General features: G+C 40.8%; 2 gene segments (V, D, J or C); both read left to right on the top strand.

Moving 5' to 3' along the window:
* Positions 1 to 1,274: 1,274 nt before the first annotated feature.
* On the top strand, positions 1,275 to 2,019 carry LOC112605300. The segment is given in 2 exon segments: positions 1,275 to 1,323; positions 1,688 to 2,019. Coding segments are annotated over 2 exon segments (381 nt in total).
* A 7,818-nt stretch (positions 2,020 to 9,837) lies between these two features.
* On the top strand, positions 9,838 to 16,208 carry LOC112605299. The segment is given in 3 exon segments: positions 9,838 to 9,920; positions 10,045 to 10,346; positions 16,131 to 16,208. Coding segments are annotated over 3 exon segments (435 nt in total).
* Positions 16,209 to 16,743: the final 535 nt, after the last annotated feature.

Here is a 16,743-nt window from a genome sequence, read left to right as displayed (position 1 = left end):
TAAATTTTGGTCAGACAGGTTATCTGCTCTCAAACCCTGTTTCCTGATAAGATGTTATCAATGATAATGCGTGCCCGAAACTTCATTAGCAATTTTAATTTCACCTCATCCGGTGGTCCTGTGATCTCACCCTGCCTCCATTTGCTTTGTGATATTGTATTACCTTGTGAAATATGTGATCTCTGTGACCCACACCCTATTCGTGCACTCCCTCCCCTTTTGAAAATCGCTAATAAAAACTTGTGGGTTTTACAGCTCCGGGAACATCACGGATCCTGCCGACATGTGATGTCTCCCCCAGACACCCAGCTTTAAATTTCTCTCTCTTGTGCTCTTTCCCTGTATTTCTCAACCCAGCCGAGACACTTGGGAAATGGAAAAGAACCCATGTTAAACATCAGGAGTGGGTTCTTCCGATAATTCTCCATGATGAGGAAGGCTGTGGGAAGAGCTTTTCTTAACACCATTTAGAAAAACATAGTGCAAAGTTAATTTTTGTTCATTCTATATCATTATCCTAGAAAAATCTTCCCTTGATAAATCCTTCTGGTTAATCTGGCATATGTGAGATGATTATGATGGGATATATACCAGATGGAATAGTTGGTCACCAGGAATTTTATATTCACTGCCCGAGGAAAAAATTGTTTCCCCCTTTCCTCTTACTTACACTGGGCTCTTGGATCTAAATGTAGAGACCCACATTATTTTCCCTGTGAGGCCCTTGGACAGAGCGCTCTTATGGGGCTCACTCACCAGGTGCCAGGGGAGGGCAGATTCCAACACCTGCTGTGAACTTTCTTGAACAGTTATCCTGGAAACAGCAGATACCAGACAACTCTTGAACTGGCTCAAAACTGTGTTTTATTTGTAGGCACTCTGCTCATCAGTGCTCGTAGGAAAGGGTAATGTTTTCTTTTTTAGGTTAGCTGGCAGGGGGCCAAGAAGAACGGCATTCACCCATGTTCATTCTAGACATATTTCCACATTGTTAGGGTTGTTATGCTTTCCTAGAGTTGCACGTCCTGTACAATGGAACCTACCCAAGATCCAAACTGTCACAGTCAGATCCTTCCTCCCATTTTATATCACACTGCTCACAGGAGAGACATATCCCCTGCCCACCTGCCGCATTGACTCTTTCCACACCACTGCATGCACCAGGCGATTTGCATATTGTCCCATAGGGAGGACTTTTCTTAGCAAGTCTGAGATAAAAGCTCAACTCCAACCTTGCCTTGACTGATCAGGACTCCTCAGTTCACCTTGTCACAATGAGGCTCCCTGCTCAGCTCCTGGGGCTGCTAATGCTCTGGGTCTCTGGTAAGAACAGAAGGAGATGAGGAAGGAGAATGGGGTGGAAGGGTGAGCTCTAGGGCTCCACAGCAACCCATGTTTAGTCTAACCCTGCGTTAGAGGAATATGATCTGTGCTGTAGAAAAGGGAACTTTGTATTTTGCTCTGTGAATAATTGTAAGCTCATAAAAAATATGATGTCTGGTGCTCTGATTAAGATCTTCAAAAAACAAAGGTCTCTTATACTTTACAAAAAATTAATTCATTTCAGAATGTGTATTTTCATGGCATAAATCAGTGTTTTTAAAAATTAAGTTTAAATAAATGACATAAGATAAATTATGAAAATTACTCATTAAGTTGTACATAACTTTGCAATTGATTATTTCAGCCTCCAGTGGAGATATCGTGATGACCTAGACTCCACTCTCTCTGCCCGTCACCCTTGGAGAGCCGGCCTCCATCTCCTGCAGGTCTAGTCAGAGCCTTCTGAGTAGTAATGGATACAACTATTTGAATTGGTACCTGCAGAAGCCAGGCCAGTCTCCACAGCTCCTGATCTATTATGGTTCTAATCGGGCCTCCGGGGTCCCCGACAGGTTCAGTGGCAGTGGGTCAGGCACAGATTTTACACTGAAAATCAGCAGGGTGGAGGCTGAGGACGTAGGGGTTTATTACTGCATGCAAGCTCTACAAACTCCTCCCACAGTGTTTCATCCCTGAACAGAAACCTCCCTCCTGGGGTTGCCCAGTTGCTCACATGTGCTGCTTGTCTGGAGAGCAACTCGGCAGGGTCTCTGTGTCTGCAGAAGAGGAGGCTGTTGGAGACCTCAGGGCAGAGGTTGCTGCTGAGGACTCTGGCTCATGATAGCCTCAGCTGTACTTCAGTCCCACATGTTAATGCCCCATTAGGTGAAAAATAAATGGTTCCAAAAACTGAAATGAAATACCAAGGAGAATAAGAGCACAATTAAGGCTGTTACAAAGAAGCCTCAAAATATGGTGGACTAAATGTGACAAGGTTTCTGTGTCTGTTGCCTGGCAGTGCAGAGGCAGTTAGGTGGCCTTGTTGGTGTGGGTGGCTCTGCTCCATGAGGTCACTCAGATGGGCAGGAGGCACGACCACCCTCAGAACACAGCCTTCCTCCTTCTTCACAGTCACTTGCCCCCACACCCATCCTCAGCAGCATGAGGTGGAACGAGTAGAGAGAAAGCTGTTTTCTTCTAAAGACCAAAGAAATCTAGAGTTTTCTATCAGGGATAAATGTTCTTTTACTTTAAGCACACATTGGAGAAATTTTCCATTGAGTGGATCTGCTGATAAACCCACTTTGTTTGTTTTGTTGTATTGTGTTTTGAGATGGAGTCTCACTCTGTCACCCAAGCTGGAGTGCACTGACATGATCTTGGCTCACTGCAAACTCTGCTCCTGGGTTCAAGCGATTCTTATGCCTCAGCCTCCCGAGCAGCTGTGATTACAGGCGTCCACCTCCATCTCAGGCTAATTTTTGTACTTTTAGTAGAGTCAGGGTTTCACCATGTTGGCCAGGGTGGTGTTGAACTCCTGATCTGAAGCGATCCACCTGCCTTAGCCTCCCAAAGTGCTGGGATTACGGGCTACGGGCGTGAGCCATTGCACCTGGCAGTTGTTTGTTTTTATATGAAAATGTAAAATTATTTTGGAAAATAATTTTTTGAGTATAAAGTTACATTTGTGGCAGCCTATTTGAATTTATCACTTGATAATTTCTACTAAAATGTCTTTGTAATAAAAGTCATATGACTTTAATTGTCCTCTTCTGAAAAGAATATGGGTTTTTATCCTCTCAGGCTCCTTTCAGGGTCTTCAATTAATCACATTTTTACACAATATATTAATTTTAGATTATTTATGAATAATTTATTAAGTAATTTTCACTATCACAAAATTAAAAATCCCATAAATTGCTATGTCAACAACCTGTCTCTGGGTGCAAACACACTCCACAATAAACAATAAAGAACACTAAGGTCTTAGAAACCCTGGGAAAATAAGAGTGATAGTGTCCCATTATCAACGGGAAGTCCCTAAAGCTAGAATGGTGTCTCATGTGTGACCTGGAACATCTGGGAGGAGCTGCCAGTGTACTGAGTTGTGGGGAACCTGCTCTGTGTTCGGAGGCTGGAAGCACATCCTTTCCCTCCCCACTGCCTTACCTGTGCACATCCTTTCCCTCCCCACTGCCTTACCTGTGCACATCCTTTCCCTCCCCACTGCTTTACCTGTGCACACCTGCTATGCTCTAAATTGTGTTCCCACTTTCATGTTGAAGCTCTAATCTCCAATGTGGCTATAGGAGATAGGACCTATGAGAAGATAATGGAGGTTCTAAGGGTGGGACCCTGACTCAATAGGATTAGTGGTTCTCATAAGATCAAGAGAGCTCTCTTTTTCCTCTCTCTGTAACTCCCACACTTCTATGGAAAGACCATGTGAAAGCATGGTGAGAAAGCAGCATCCACAAACCAGGAAGAAGGCCTTTACCAGAAAGTGAACTCTGCTGGACCTTGATGTTGGACTTTCCAACCATCAGAAATGTGAAAATAAATGTCTGTGGTTCAAGCCATCCACCCAGAGTATCTTGGTGTTGCAGTGCAAGAAGACTCAATCACTGTCCCCACCCTCTCTGAGCAGGATCAGCATCAATAAATATCTCATGGACGTGGGGACCCAGCTTTGCTCCTATTCCTCCTGCTGTTCTCACTCTCTCGAGGAAGAAGGGAGGGTTCAGGCTTCATCTTCAGTTTGTTTGCAATAAACAGGAATATTTCCTTGACAATCAGTTAATTCGCCTGTTTTGCTTTCTGAACAAACGACTTGCTTGGTATTAATATTTGGGGTGTTGATGTTTGTTCCCCACTTAGATGGCAGATAGGATATTATATGGATGCAGTCTCTAGCCCCTCTTCCTGTGTACTAGTACAGAGGGTCACTGTCACCTGCAGGGCCAGCCCATGGTCTCAACAGTGTCCTAGCCTGACGCCAGCAGAAACCACGCCTGGCTCTGAGCTCCTGCTGGCTCCTACTGCCCACTGTACACAATGCCTGTAGGGTTAGGGGTGATGGGCTTGGACAGAGTTCACTCGGGCCATCAGCAGCCGTGCTCCCTTCATGGCGTCCCATTGTGAACAGGATGTCAGCAGCCTCGTGAGCCATGAAAGCTGGGCAGAGAGATCCCACGTTGCTCCAGTCACAGGAGAAGCTGCCGATCGCCAAGTGGAAGAGTTTTGTCCTGTGACTAAGCAGCCACTGAGTCACTGGTGCTGCTGTGTCTGAAAAGAGCCCCCAGGGGAGGAACTGTCTACTCGGAGATATGGGAACAAAACTCTCCACTCAGGGCCCAGACCCACTGCCCATCTCCCAGCCACCTGCTGATTGTGGTCCCCAGAGCTCCCTTGGGTCTTAGGGGCTCTCGGTTCTGCTCAACAGGGACATGGGGAAGGGTGCGGAGCTTGCTGTCCCTCAGGAAGTCAGGAGGGATCATATTTATGGTGTGCTATTGCTGGTTTTAAATGTTCATGCTCAATTTATCAAATTTGAAATCATACTTTACGCCAACAGTTATATCTATTTCTATGTAAATATACATATTACATAGATGTATAATATAGATACATATTGTATACAGATACACCAATAATTTATACCCATCGTATTATATATAGTTAATTTAAAAATCTATATAATATGTCCATATATTTATTATTTTTGTAGCATGTGTTCCTTTTATTTCTGAGCAGAACAGAGGCTCGCTGAGTAAAGTCTGTGGACATTTGTTGACTCTCCCTCTTTGGCTCCAAAAGGGTCCTGGCGTCTCAGGACCAGTAAGGACAGAGCTGAGGAGCCAGCCCCAGGAGCCCAGGCCCAGCCCTAAGGCTCTGGTCTCAGAGACATTCATCCTGACCTCGGGCTCTGGGCTTGGTGTGGCACCCATGGGTATGTGAGCAGTTTCCTTCTCTGAAGCCCTTCCATGCAGCCCCGTGGATAGGGCCTGTGGTTTCCCCCAGGTCCTCAACCCCATGGTTCAGGAGAGAAGCTGCTACTGCCACAGACCAGGGCCAGTGCCCAGCAGCTTGGGTAATGCAAACCTTAGTCCTGGATTGAGGACCCTATGCCAAATATCTCCCCCATTTATTCTAGTACCTGAAAGTCTGTCCTGGTCTTAATTGCACAGGCCGCATTTCATTAACTACAGAAGCCAACACTGTCAACTGAAAAATTAGAAATTTGGCTTCACTGTCATCCTCAGGGTCTGGCCCACTCCAATCTCACCAGATAAAGAGGCCCTTGGACTTTCTCTTTCCCATGCAACCTAACTTAGATACATAGTGAAATATAAACATCACAAAACTCTTGGCAAGTACACAGCAGCTGTCCCCTCTCCTTGGGTGTATAAGGGACCAGCTTCATCCTGCTGCACATGGCAAGGACAGTGAACAGGAGCAGGGATTGGGGCACATGAGATCAACTCCACAATGAGACGTCAGAGGTGAGCAGTGGTTCAGGGAAGGACTTGGATCCCTCATAAACGCAGAGAAGGTGAAGAGCTTTGTCCTGCATTTTTTTCCTGGAACAGGTATGTGTGCACATTGATACTTGGAGCCACTGCAACCCTCTTAAGATCATGAGGTATTGAATCCAATACTGAAAAACTGAAGTGCAAATCAGAAATGTAGCAAAATCCTGGGTACTTTCTGCTGTCACCAAGTTGCTGCACCAACCCCAAATGTTCCAAACTTCAGACTTCTTATCTCTGCTGCAGTTATTGCTATCATTTCTTGTAATTACTTCTAAAATTATTTTAACTTATCCAGAAAAGATACTCAAGGGAAAGAGACTGGCTGGGTTCTTATTTGTGTTTATGGGAATCAAAGTCACACACACACACACAAAAAAAAACAGGAAATCATAAAAAGTGATGTCTTCTCCTAACATCTTTGTCATTCTATGCCCATGGTTAGAGAAATCCAAACCACTTTGAAGAATGTATAAATCCTGCTGTCTTCCTGTCTCCATTTCTCTTTTTATATCTTAAGCATAAAACAGCTCCTTGTTCTCCTTAATGTCTCCATCCTTCAAGATCATAAAAACAGAATCGTGGTTAAGAAACAGGAACAAAAAAGTTGGACACAACATGAAATCTAGGGATTATATGTATTTCCTCAACACTAATGTGGTGTTTGCAGGTTTCTCCTCCTCAGTTGTTTTTGCTAGGGAGATGCTGACTGCTCCAGCCAGATTCCTGTCAGAGGTTGTGTTTGGAGGGTTTACACAGAAAAGCTTCCAAGGGCTTAGTGCTGAATTTCAAAGAGGATAGCCGGAGAGTGGATCTGGATTCCCAGCATGGAGGATGCCAGATTGAGTCTTGGGAAAGGCTATGGACATATTGGGTCCCAGGCAGAGACTTGTAACAGGGAGAAAGCCTCCACAGAAAATCCCTGCCAGGGCAATGTCTAGTAGAGCCATGAAAGTGAGGCAGCCTGGGAGCCCACAGAATTGTAGGGCCAGCAGCATGCAACTCCAGCCTGGGAAAGATGCAGGCACAAGATTCCAACCCATGAAGGCTTCTGGGTGAAGTCAGCCCAGTAAAACCATAAAGGTGGGACTGCCTGAGGCATTGGTTAACCAACTCCCACCCCAGATTGCCCCAGATATGAAACTTGAAGTCAAAGATTATTCTCCACCTTTAAGACTTAACATTGTTTCTCCTGTTGGGTTTTGGTCTTACATGGGATCAGTTAACCCTTTCTTTTTATCTATCTCTCTTTTTTGGAATGAGAATGTTTATCTTATGCCTACTCCACCATTGTACAGTTGTCTCTCAGTATAAGATAAATATTCAAGTCCTGCAGTCAGCTCTGAAGAACCCGCAAATACAAAAAGTATGCCCTCTGCATCTGTGGATTCTGCATCTGCTGAATACTCGATTTTCAATCCATGGTTGTTGAATCTGGATGTGAAACCCATAGGTATGAGGGCCAATTGTATTTTGGAAGCATGTAACTTGGTAATTCACAGGCCTTGTAGCTGAAATAAATTTGCCTGGGATAAACAGTGCCTCGAATCTCACCCATATGTGATTCAGATGAGGCTCTGGACTTTGGACTTTTGAGTTGATGCTGGACCAAATTGAGACTTTAGCTGCTATTGGGATAAAATGAATGTGTTTTTCATGTGAAAAGGACATGAGCTGGAGAGAGTAGGGTGGAATGCTGTGATTTGAATGTATCCTCCTCAGTTTATTTGTTAGAAATTTACTCCCCAATGCAGCAATGTTGAGAAGTGGAAACTTTTAGAGCTAATTAGGTCACTAGAGCTTTATCCTCATGAAAGGTTAATGTTATCATGATGGGAGTAAGTTTGTTATAGTGAGAGTGGGTTACTTATAAAAACAAGTTTGACCCCTTCCTGCTCTTGCTCACTCTGTCTTGTCTTTCTACCATGGAGATGCAGCCAGAAGGACCTTGCCAGATACCTGCACCTTGATATTGGACTTTCCCACCTCCAGAACTGTGAGAAATAGATTTCTACTTTAAAAGATACATTACCCAGTTTCACGTATTCTGTTATAACAGCACAGGCTGAAACAACTATGTTATCATGATTTCTTTTCAGAGTCAACATTCCCCTATTTTGTCCAAAGGGAGCCGCATTCAAACTAGTTCCTAGTAACTTTTTCTCTTACCCCATCATTTTCTGAGCACTTCCTTAGTTTCTGACACAAGAAGTGCAGGGTTCCTCTTACATTTTTTCTGTTTTAAACCTGAGATCAGCTATTTTTCCAATAATTATTCTTTTTAATAGAGATTTATATTCAATAAAACAAGATTTGGGCACTAAAGGTGTTTATTGAGGCTTATGTGTTACTGCTTCTGGGAAAAATTACCTATCGATCTGCATTTGTTTTAATCTATATCTGTATAAAACCATCCAAAAATTGGTGAATCTACCTTAATGTCTCTAATTACAATCCAAATCTACACTTTCTCCCTTTTTATATTTGTAACTTTTTTTTCCAAACTGAGAATCTTGGCTGTAATTATTCATACCATATTTACTTAAATGATCAAACATTTTGTGTGACACCAATTTCCTACTGTCCCTGTCACCCGAACTCTCCTTGCAGACAACTTCCCTCTTACGCCTCACACACCTTCATTAGCCTCGATACTCTGTGCCAGCTCACCATGAACTTTGAACCCCTGCATAGGTGCCCTTTTCCCCCCTGGGCTCTGACATTAGCAACTGTGGCCGCCACCCCTGTGACTGTCCTACTCATCCTCATTCAGTTGTGACGTCCTGCACAAGTGGGATGAAGGGTCTTGCATCCTGCACACCCAGGTAGGGATACTTGTCTCTGCTATCTATAGCTTCAACACCCAGGTGGACTTTCCTCTCCACCCCACCACATGGGTGCACTTTCTATACTGTGTAGGCTCAGTATCCCATACAGTTCCCTGAATTTTTGTTGCATAGTTTTCTTTCTGAACTGCTCAGGTCAAGTGCCCTAAATCCAGTCATTAAGAACTGCTGTCTCTTAGGAGCTGGAAGAGATTGGTGATTTGGAAACATGCAGGTATAAGGAACAGAGTAGACACAGGGATAGAGGGTGAGCACTTGGTTTAGAGGACACCTCACCTTCTGAAGGGGAATGGCTTGGATAAGAGAAATAAAAGGCATAAATAGAATTCAGGGAGCATGGGAAACATCTAGCATGAGAGTGTAGGATGGCATACAGAGCTAGAATATAGCTGAGAACTTTCAGAAGTAAAGGGAGAAAATTTTTCATGTTGCCTGGCCTAGATGGAAGAGGTGGGAAAGAACATTCAGATATGGAGGATGACAATTATGTCTGGAGGTGGCAGATGAGCTATGCCAGATCGTCAGTGGCAGGACCCTTCCCTGCTTTGGCACTATTTTCAAGTATTAGGTTTTTTTTTTCAAGTTTTTAATTTCTTTTTAAATGAGCAAATCAATCAATCTATCTATCTATCTATCTATCTATCTATCTATCTATCTATCTATCTATCTATCTATCTATCTATCTATCTATAATTTGTGATTATACTTTAATGCATCCATTGCTGGTAGCACTGACAATTTACAGCACTGGGAGTTCCAGGGAATTGGACCAAAAAGGAAGTCTTTTTGACCTTAATAATAATCACTAGTATCAAATGCAAGAAACTTCTAAAATTTCTTGAGTTTCTAGAGATGTTTTTCCCTAGCAGACCTTACCATAAATAGAAAGCTAGAAAGAGGAGCGTGTCATGAAACATGAAGAGAGCAAAAGAACACTCCACGCGTAGGACAGTAGGCTGATTCTGTCCTGTAGTCCACAGGGAAAAACACAGGCTCTGCAGACTTTGGACACCTGGGAGGCACTGGGCCTGTGCAGTGTTATTGAGATAAGTCATCTTTGCAGCTGTGCAGATTTGCATGCCCCACAGAGCAACGCCTACAGCCCTGAGCGTTTATCAATAGGCTGGTGACACCCTGTGCAGAAGTCTCTCTCAGTCCGGACACAGCATGGACATGAGGGCTTCAGCTCAGCTCCTGGGACTCCTGTTGCTCTGGCTCCCAGGTAAGGAGGGAAACAACAAAAATTTTATTCAGCCAGTGTAGTCATTAATGCCTGGCACTTCAGGAAATTCTTCTTATAACATTATTAATCATGTGAATATGTGTTTTTATGTTTCTAATATCAGATACCAGATGTGCCATCCAGATGACCCAGTCTCCATCCTCCCTGTCTGCATCTGTAGGAGACAGAGTCACCATCACTTGCCGGGCGAGTCAGAGCATTGGTAGTAATTTAGCCTGGTATCAGCAGAAACCAGGGAAAGTTCCTAAGCTCCTGATCTATGCTGCATCCACTTTGCAATCAGAGGTCCCATCTCGGTTCAGCAGCAGTGGATCTGGGACAGATTTCACTCTCACCATCAGCAGCCTGCAGCCTGAAGATGTTGCAACTTATTACTGTCAAAAGTGTGACAGTGCCCCTCCCACTGTGATACAAGCCCGAACATAAACCATGGAGGGAAGTAGATGTGTGAGGCTGGGCTGCCCCAACTGCTTCCCCTGGTGCCGCCGACTGCTGACAGCAGTTCTCAGATGCAGCCAAGGTTTGAAGGGCACCAGAAAGTTTTGGTAGAAGGGGTCAGGGAGGCACATCTACATTCTATCCCTCTTTATCCTCAGCTCCATCAGTTGATATGCAAATGTCTCTCCTGATTATCATTAATAAAGGTCAAATAAAATTACACCTAGGAGGTCTAGATTGCAGCATAAGTCAGACTTATACAACAAAGGAGAAGGTACTCTAAATATTTTAAAAGGATTTTTTTTGATACAAGGGATTAGAGTCTAAACTAAGACCTTTCAAAGATCAGACATAAGTTCATACACATGTAAGTATGTTCAGCCAACAACATATCAAATAAACATATTGCACCTATATGTATATTGTAAACATTTACGTTCTGATCCCACCTTCTTCCGACACTGCCCAGATTAAGATCCACACTCTTCTCAGCATCTCAAATGTCTCCCCAGGTCACTTCCCTGTCAATTCCATGTTCCATCTATCATCATACTAGGTCTCTGCTGTATTTTATATCAATATTTATTAATTTTTCCTATACTTAAGCTTTATATAATTGCAATCATACAGTATTTACTCTTTGATGTTTTGCTTATTTTGATCAAAATATTTTTTAGCTTCATCTGTGTTGTTTCTTTCACAGTCATTTATGGCTTTTTATTGAGCAATAATTTTCTATGACTATACAAAAATATATTCATTTTTCAACTAATGATTTGTTTTTGGTTTGAGAATACTATTGATAAAAATATTAAGAACATTCTTGCACTTGTATTTTGTGGACTTATGCACTCATTTCTCTTCGGAATATTCCTAAGAATGGAAGTGCTGAGTTAGCATAGATTCTGTCTTAGTAAACACTGACAGTAGTTTACTGAAATGCTAAACATGCTACACGAAACCAACCACATGTAATAAAAGTCTCAATTGCTGTCCATCTTTTTCAGTACTTAGTACTGTCAAACTTTTTATTATATCTAGTGTGGAGGCCAAAGCAACGCCATCTTGGATGCTAATTTGCCATGTCTGACTTCTGATTAACATGAGTTCTGGGACAGTCTCTAAGATTTTCAGTTTATCGACTGTTTCTTATTTAAGAGCAAGTACTTAGCATAAATCCTGCCCTTAAACAGCCTTGATGTAATCATTCTTTGATTGTCGTACACATCCTTTCTGATCCACTGATTTCCTATGGTATACAAGCCCTATTTGAGAGGGGTCATGGCAAGTGATTGACCATCTTATCTCCCCACCGTCAGAGACACAGACATGGCTTCTGTTTTTAAGTCTCTATTACATGTTTCTGAGAAACTGGATATGTCAGCCTCTTCATTCAGCCTTTCAGCTTCCTCAGGCATTGTGGTCAAGTTTGCATACATCTGCCCTGTCATGTGCGCTTCAAGATCAGAGCTAACCAGACCCATGAATGTTTATGTCTTTCCACAATGTCAGACTTTTACTGATGCTATTTCAAACATAGAAGCTACAAGCTACATGCAGCTCCCAAGGAGTCATTTGATGGTCAGTGTTGTGGGTACACAGGCTAAAACCACTGCACAAGCTGGTCAATATTGCAAACCATACATAATAGTATTCTTAATCAATACACAAACATTGTAAGTGAAACTTTACACAACAAACAATGTAACATTTAACATCAAAAGAAAAAACTAGGAGAAAGAGTAGTGAAGGGGTAGTGAAGAAGACAAAAGAATCCTGGTCTGGCCTGAAGGTCCCTCCGTCCTTGCAAGGAAGAGTCTCTGATGTGGCAGAGCCACATGATCTGCCTAAGATGAGGAGTTCTTGTCACAAGTGACAGTGGGATGGCTGTCAATTAAGATGGCCCTTTTGAGATACTGACAGCCTGCACTTTCATGGTCACAGAGTCCTCTGGTGAGAACTCATAGTGGAAGAGTGTGCTTGTCTGTGACCTTATCTGGTTGGATGCAGCCTTTATTTTTATTTTTTTATTTTTTGGGCAAAATATTTTATTCTTGTTGGCAAGCTGCCCTATGAAACATATAATGCAGTCTTTATCTGAGATGGAGTTATGTCAAAGTTGCACTATACATACCGACCGCAAAACATCTGTATTGATAAATCTGAAGTTGTATCATGATTAAAGTTTATAATTCCTTAATAGATAATGATGTTGAGTCACTTTTCATATATTTATTTTCATTGGCTGTTTGTATATCTTTAGGGAATTTCCTGTTCAAATCATATGAGTGTCTGTGTGTGTAATGTTATATTAATCATATACATATATATGATTAGTAGTTCTTAATTATAATGTAATCTTATTTGCCATTTTACTTGTCATTTTTTTCTCCTGTGTTTGTTTTGTGCGTTACATGTGTCCTCTGTTTAATAAATTTTTACCACCAAAGGGCTTAAAGATATGCCCCTATACTTTTTTGTAGAAGCATCATTATTTTACCTCTCACATATAGGCTATACTCTACCTCTAATCATATTTTTGCCTGGGGTGAAGTGGATCAAGAATTTTATCTTGGTGTCTTATTTTTCTTTTCACAATCAACAACTCCTCACCATTTCTCGCAAAAATAGAGCAAAACAAAACAAACAAACAAACAAAAACTGAGAAACAACCTATACTTCACTCTATTGCCTGTGTTTAAAAATCACATGATTGTGTATAAAAGAATCTTTTTCTTGACTCTTTGTCTATCTCTGTACCTACACTATACCCACCGTTTTAATTACTGTGGCTTTATTATAAAGAAAAAAAATAAAGTCGGAAGACATAATACCAGATTTTTAGACTTAAGATTTTCTTGGCTATTCTAGGTCCTTTGAATTTCCACAAAAATTCTAGAATCGCATTTTCAATTTCAAAAATAACTTTGGGGATTTTAATTGGACTGCACTGAGTCTACAGATTAAATCAGAGAAAACTGAAATCTTAACAATATCAAATCTTCTGCTGTATGAACATAAAAATACTATTTATTTATATCTCCTTTAATCCACATTGTATGCAGAGACCTTGATAAGTTATTATTTCTAGCCATTAAGTTTTAGATTAAGAACTTATGTACAAATTTTATCAGCAAATACAGACGTTTTGCTTATTTATTTCCAAACTCCATGAATTTTGTTTGTTTATTTGTTTTGAATTTTTGCATGTCTTAGGACCTCCATTGTAATTTTGTATAGTGGATGGTTCAGTATTTTTTACAATTTGAAAAGTAAAATGTTTAATATTTTATCACTAAGCATGATATTTGCTGTAGAATTTCCTGTACTGCTTCTCAATAATTCTAAACCTCAGTAATTCTAAAGGTGAATTATTTGTAGATGCTTCACAAAACAAGGTGCTTTTCCATTATTCCTGGCTTGCTGAGAGTTTTATCAGAAATAACTGTTGACTTCTTTCAAGTGATTTTCAGCTACTGTTGGGATAATAAAAGTTACTGTTCTTCATTCTGTCAATATGATGCATTATATGGATTGATTATGTAATGTTATAATAACCTTGCACTTCTGAAATATATTCAAGTTGGGCATGGCAGATTATCTGAGAGAGATGGAGGTAAATCTTTCCTTTATTTTGAATGTTTAAGTCTATGCTTATGAGAGATATTGACTTTTAGTTTTTCTATTTGAAATGTCCTCAATAGTCTTTTGATCTTATCACTCTTATTGTGCAGTTTTCAACATAACTAATCAAACTAGACAATGAGAGATTAGAACATGAGCAACATCATTCTTAAGGCTCCTTGTGGTTATCAAGATGCTGGAGGGGATAAGGAGATAAACCTGAGAAATATTTCAGTGAGAGAGTTGATGGGACTGAAGTCTGCACAGCAGACAGCAGTTGATTTTTAAAAACTCCTTATATGTGCAATTATATTTTCCTTTATAATTTTTACCCTTTACTCTATGTGTAGAAAAGCATATGTTATCCTGCTCTACTAGGGCATTTGTGTTTTTATTTCTTTTTATAAATCTGAAATTCATGTTTATTTGTGAATTATCGCTTTGCTTAAACATTTTATACAACGCTGTTCTAGCAAACTGAGATTGTAGAGTACTATGCTGCTGATATTGAATGGCGAACATAAACATAACCACTAATAGTAACTTATGATCTAAACAGAATACGTACTGTTTGGAGTGGGGAAATTGTGCATATCATGAAGGAAGGACAAGCATTAGAAAGAAATGAAATATTTTCTAAGATATTTGATAGCTTAGGAAATATCATTTCATAACACTTGTATTTTCAGAAAAATATTTGAGATGTTTGTGTTCTATTTCTGAATTAGATGCCAGAGTAATCACTGTGCTGACTCAGCCTCTGGTCTCCAAAAACAGCTGGATCAGTTAGGGCTGAGCAGTGACTCAGCCTGTTATTGGCAGAACTCAGCTTACTATCCTGTGATTCTTATTGTGTACCCGCCTGTCTGACTTCACCCTGACTCAGTGGAGTTGGTCTGAGACAGACGCCTTGCTCACAATTAGGACCTGAAGGCTGAGGACACTGCACAGTACCACTTGCGTCAGTCCTCCTCACATGACATTGCAGGTCAGGATGTGACCTGCTGTGATGTTGACGCTTGAGAACAGCATGCACCATTTCTCAATAACTCTAAATCTAGATAATTCTAAAGATGGACCATTTGTAAATATCCAGAGCGCATATCAGAACAAAGAGCCCCAGGCACCAGCCTACAAACACCTCTTTTGGTTTCTAACTACTCATGTATTTTGGTTATTTCTTGCCCAAGATCTCTTTGCTCTTAAAACCCTATACCTTTTATTAACAACTTTATCATTATATAAATCAAGCAGCATATAACTCAACAATTTATATTGTACAATTCAATGGTTTTTAGTGCATTCACAGAGGTGTACAGTCATCACCACAATCAATTCTACAACGTTTTCATGACACTCAAAATAAATCTTGTGCCCATCAGCGTTACTCACCTTATCCGCCAGCATCTCATATCCCCTGCCTCAGGCAATCAGTCATCCACACTTTCTCTATAGATATGATTACTAAGGATATTTCCTAGCAATAGAATCATACAGTATGTGATCTGTTGTGACTGGCTTATTTCACTTAGCATAATGTTTGCAAGTATCCTCCATGTTGCAGCGCATGTCTGTACTTCAGTTCTTTGTATGGCCAAGTAGTATTCCATTGCATGAATATACCACATTTTGTTTGTCTGTTCCTCAACTGATGGACATTAGGGTAGTTTCCACAATTTGGCTATTTCAATTATGATGCTGTGAAAATTCATGTGCAAGCTTTTGCATGGACATAGGTTTTCATTTTTCCTGGGTATATATCTAGGGGTAAAAGTCCTGGCTCATATGGTCACTACGTTTAACCACTTGAGGAACTACCAGACTTTATTCCAAACCTGCTGCCTCATATTAAGTCCCTAGTAGCGAACAAAGATTCTATTGAATCACCAAACTGTGCATAAGAAGAAAGATTTTGTTAGTGAGTGAGTATTTGGAGGAGCTAGAGTATATCTGGATGCAAGAAAATAAATCCAAGACAACTCAGAGATGACCACTGAATATGCTGTTAATTTGTCCCACTTTTCCAAAAACTTTACCAATGTAATCTCTACATTGTGGATGAGAAATCACTTCCAAAGTTGTTGAGAGGAGGGAGTGGGCTGAGAGTCACTGGAGAAGCTGAGTCAGCTAGGAAGAACTGGCACAAGACACAAACTGGGGAGGACTTTACATTTTAAACTATGGATAACATTAGCTTATATTTAGAATATTATATATATATATGTATATACTCATTTGATTATAAGTTCTTAAAATATAACCATATATTTATGTATTTATGTATTTATTTATTTATTTTGAGACAGAGTCTCACTGTTGCCCAGGTTGGAGTTCAGTGGCTCAGTCTCAGCTCACCGCAACATCCCTCTCCTGGGTTCAAACGATTCTCCTGCCTCAACCTCCCAAGTACATGAGATTATAGGCACGCACCACCATGCCCAGCTAATTTTTTGTATTTTTAGTGGAGACAGGGTTTCACCATGCTTGACAGGCTGGTCTCGAACTCCTGAATTCAAGTGATCTCCCTGCCTCAGCCTCCCAAAGTTTTGAGATTACAGGCGTGACCCACCACACCTGGCCTATTTTCAGTATTTTTCTATGTACACTTTGTATCCTTTGTTTTGCATTTTGTTTTGAGAATAACATTGAAGAAAATTATATATAGATTTATTTTTATTTTATCCAAATCTGTAATTCTCTATTTCTAAAGTCAGAAAGAAAACGGCCCTCTTTCTCAGCA

This window comes from Theropithecus gelada, chromosome 13 (genome assembly GCF_003255815.1).
Source record: "Theropithecus gelada isolate Dixy chromosome 13, Tgel_1.0, whole genome shotgun sequence".
NCBI lineage: Eukaryota > Metazoa > Chordata > Mammalia > Primates > Cercopithecidae > Theropithecus > Theropithecus gelada.
The sequence above is the reverse complement of the archived record's forward strand: the minus strand, read 5'-3'. Positions and strand labels throughout refer to the sequence as shown.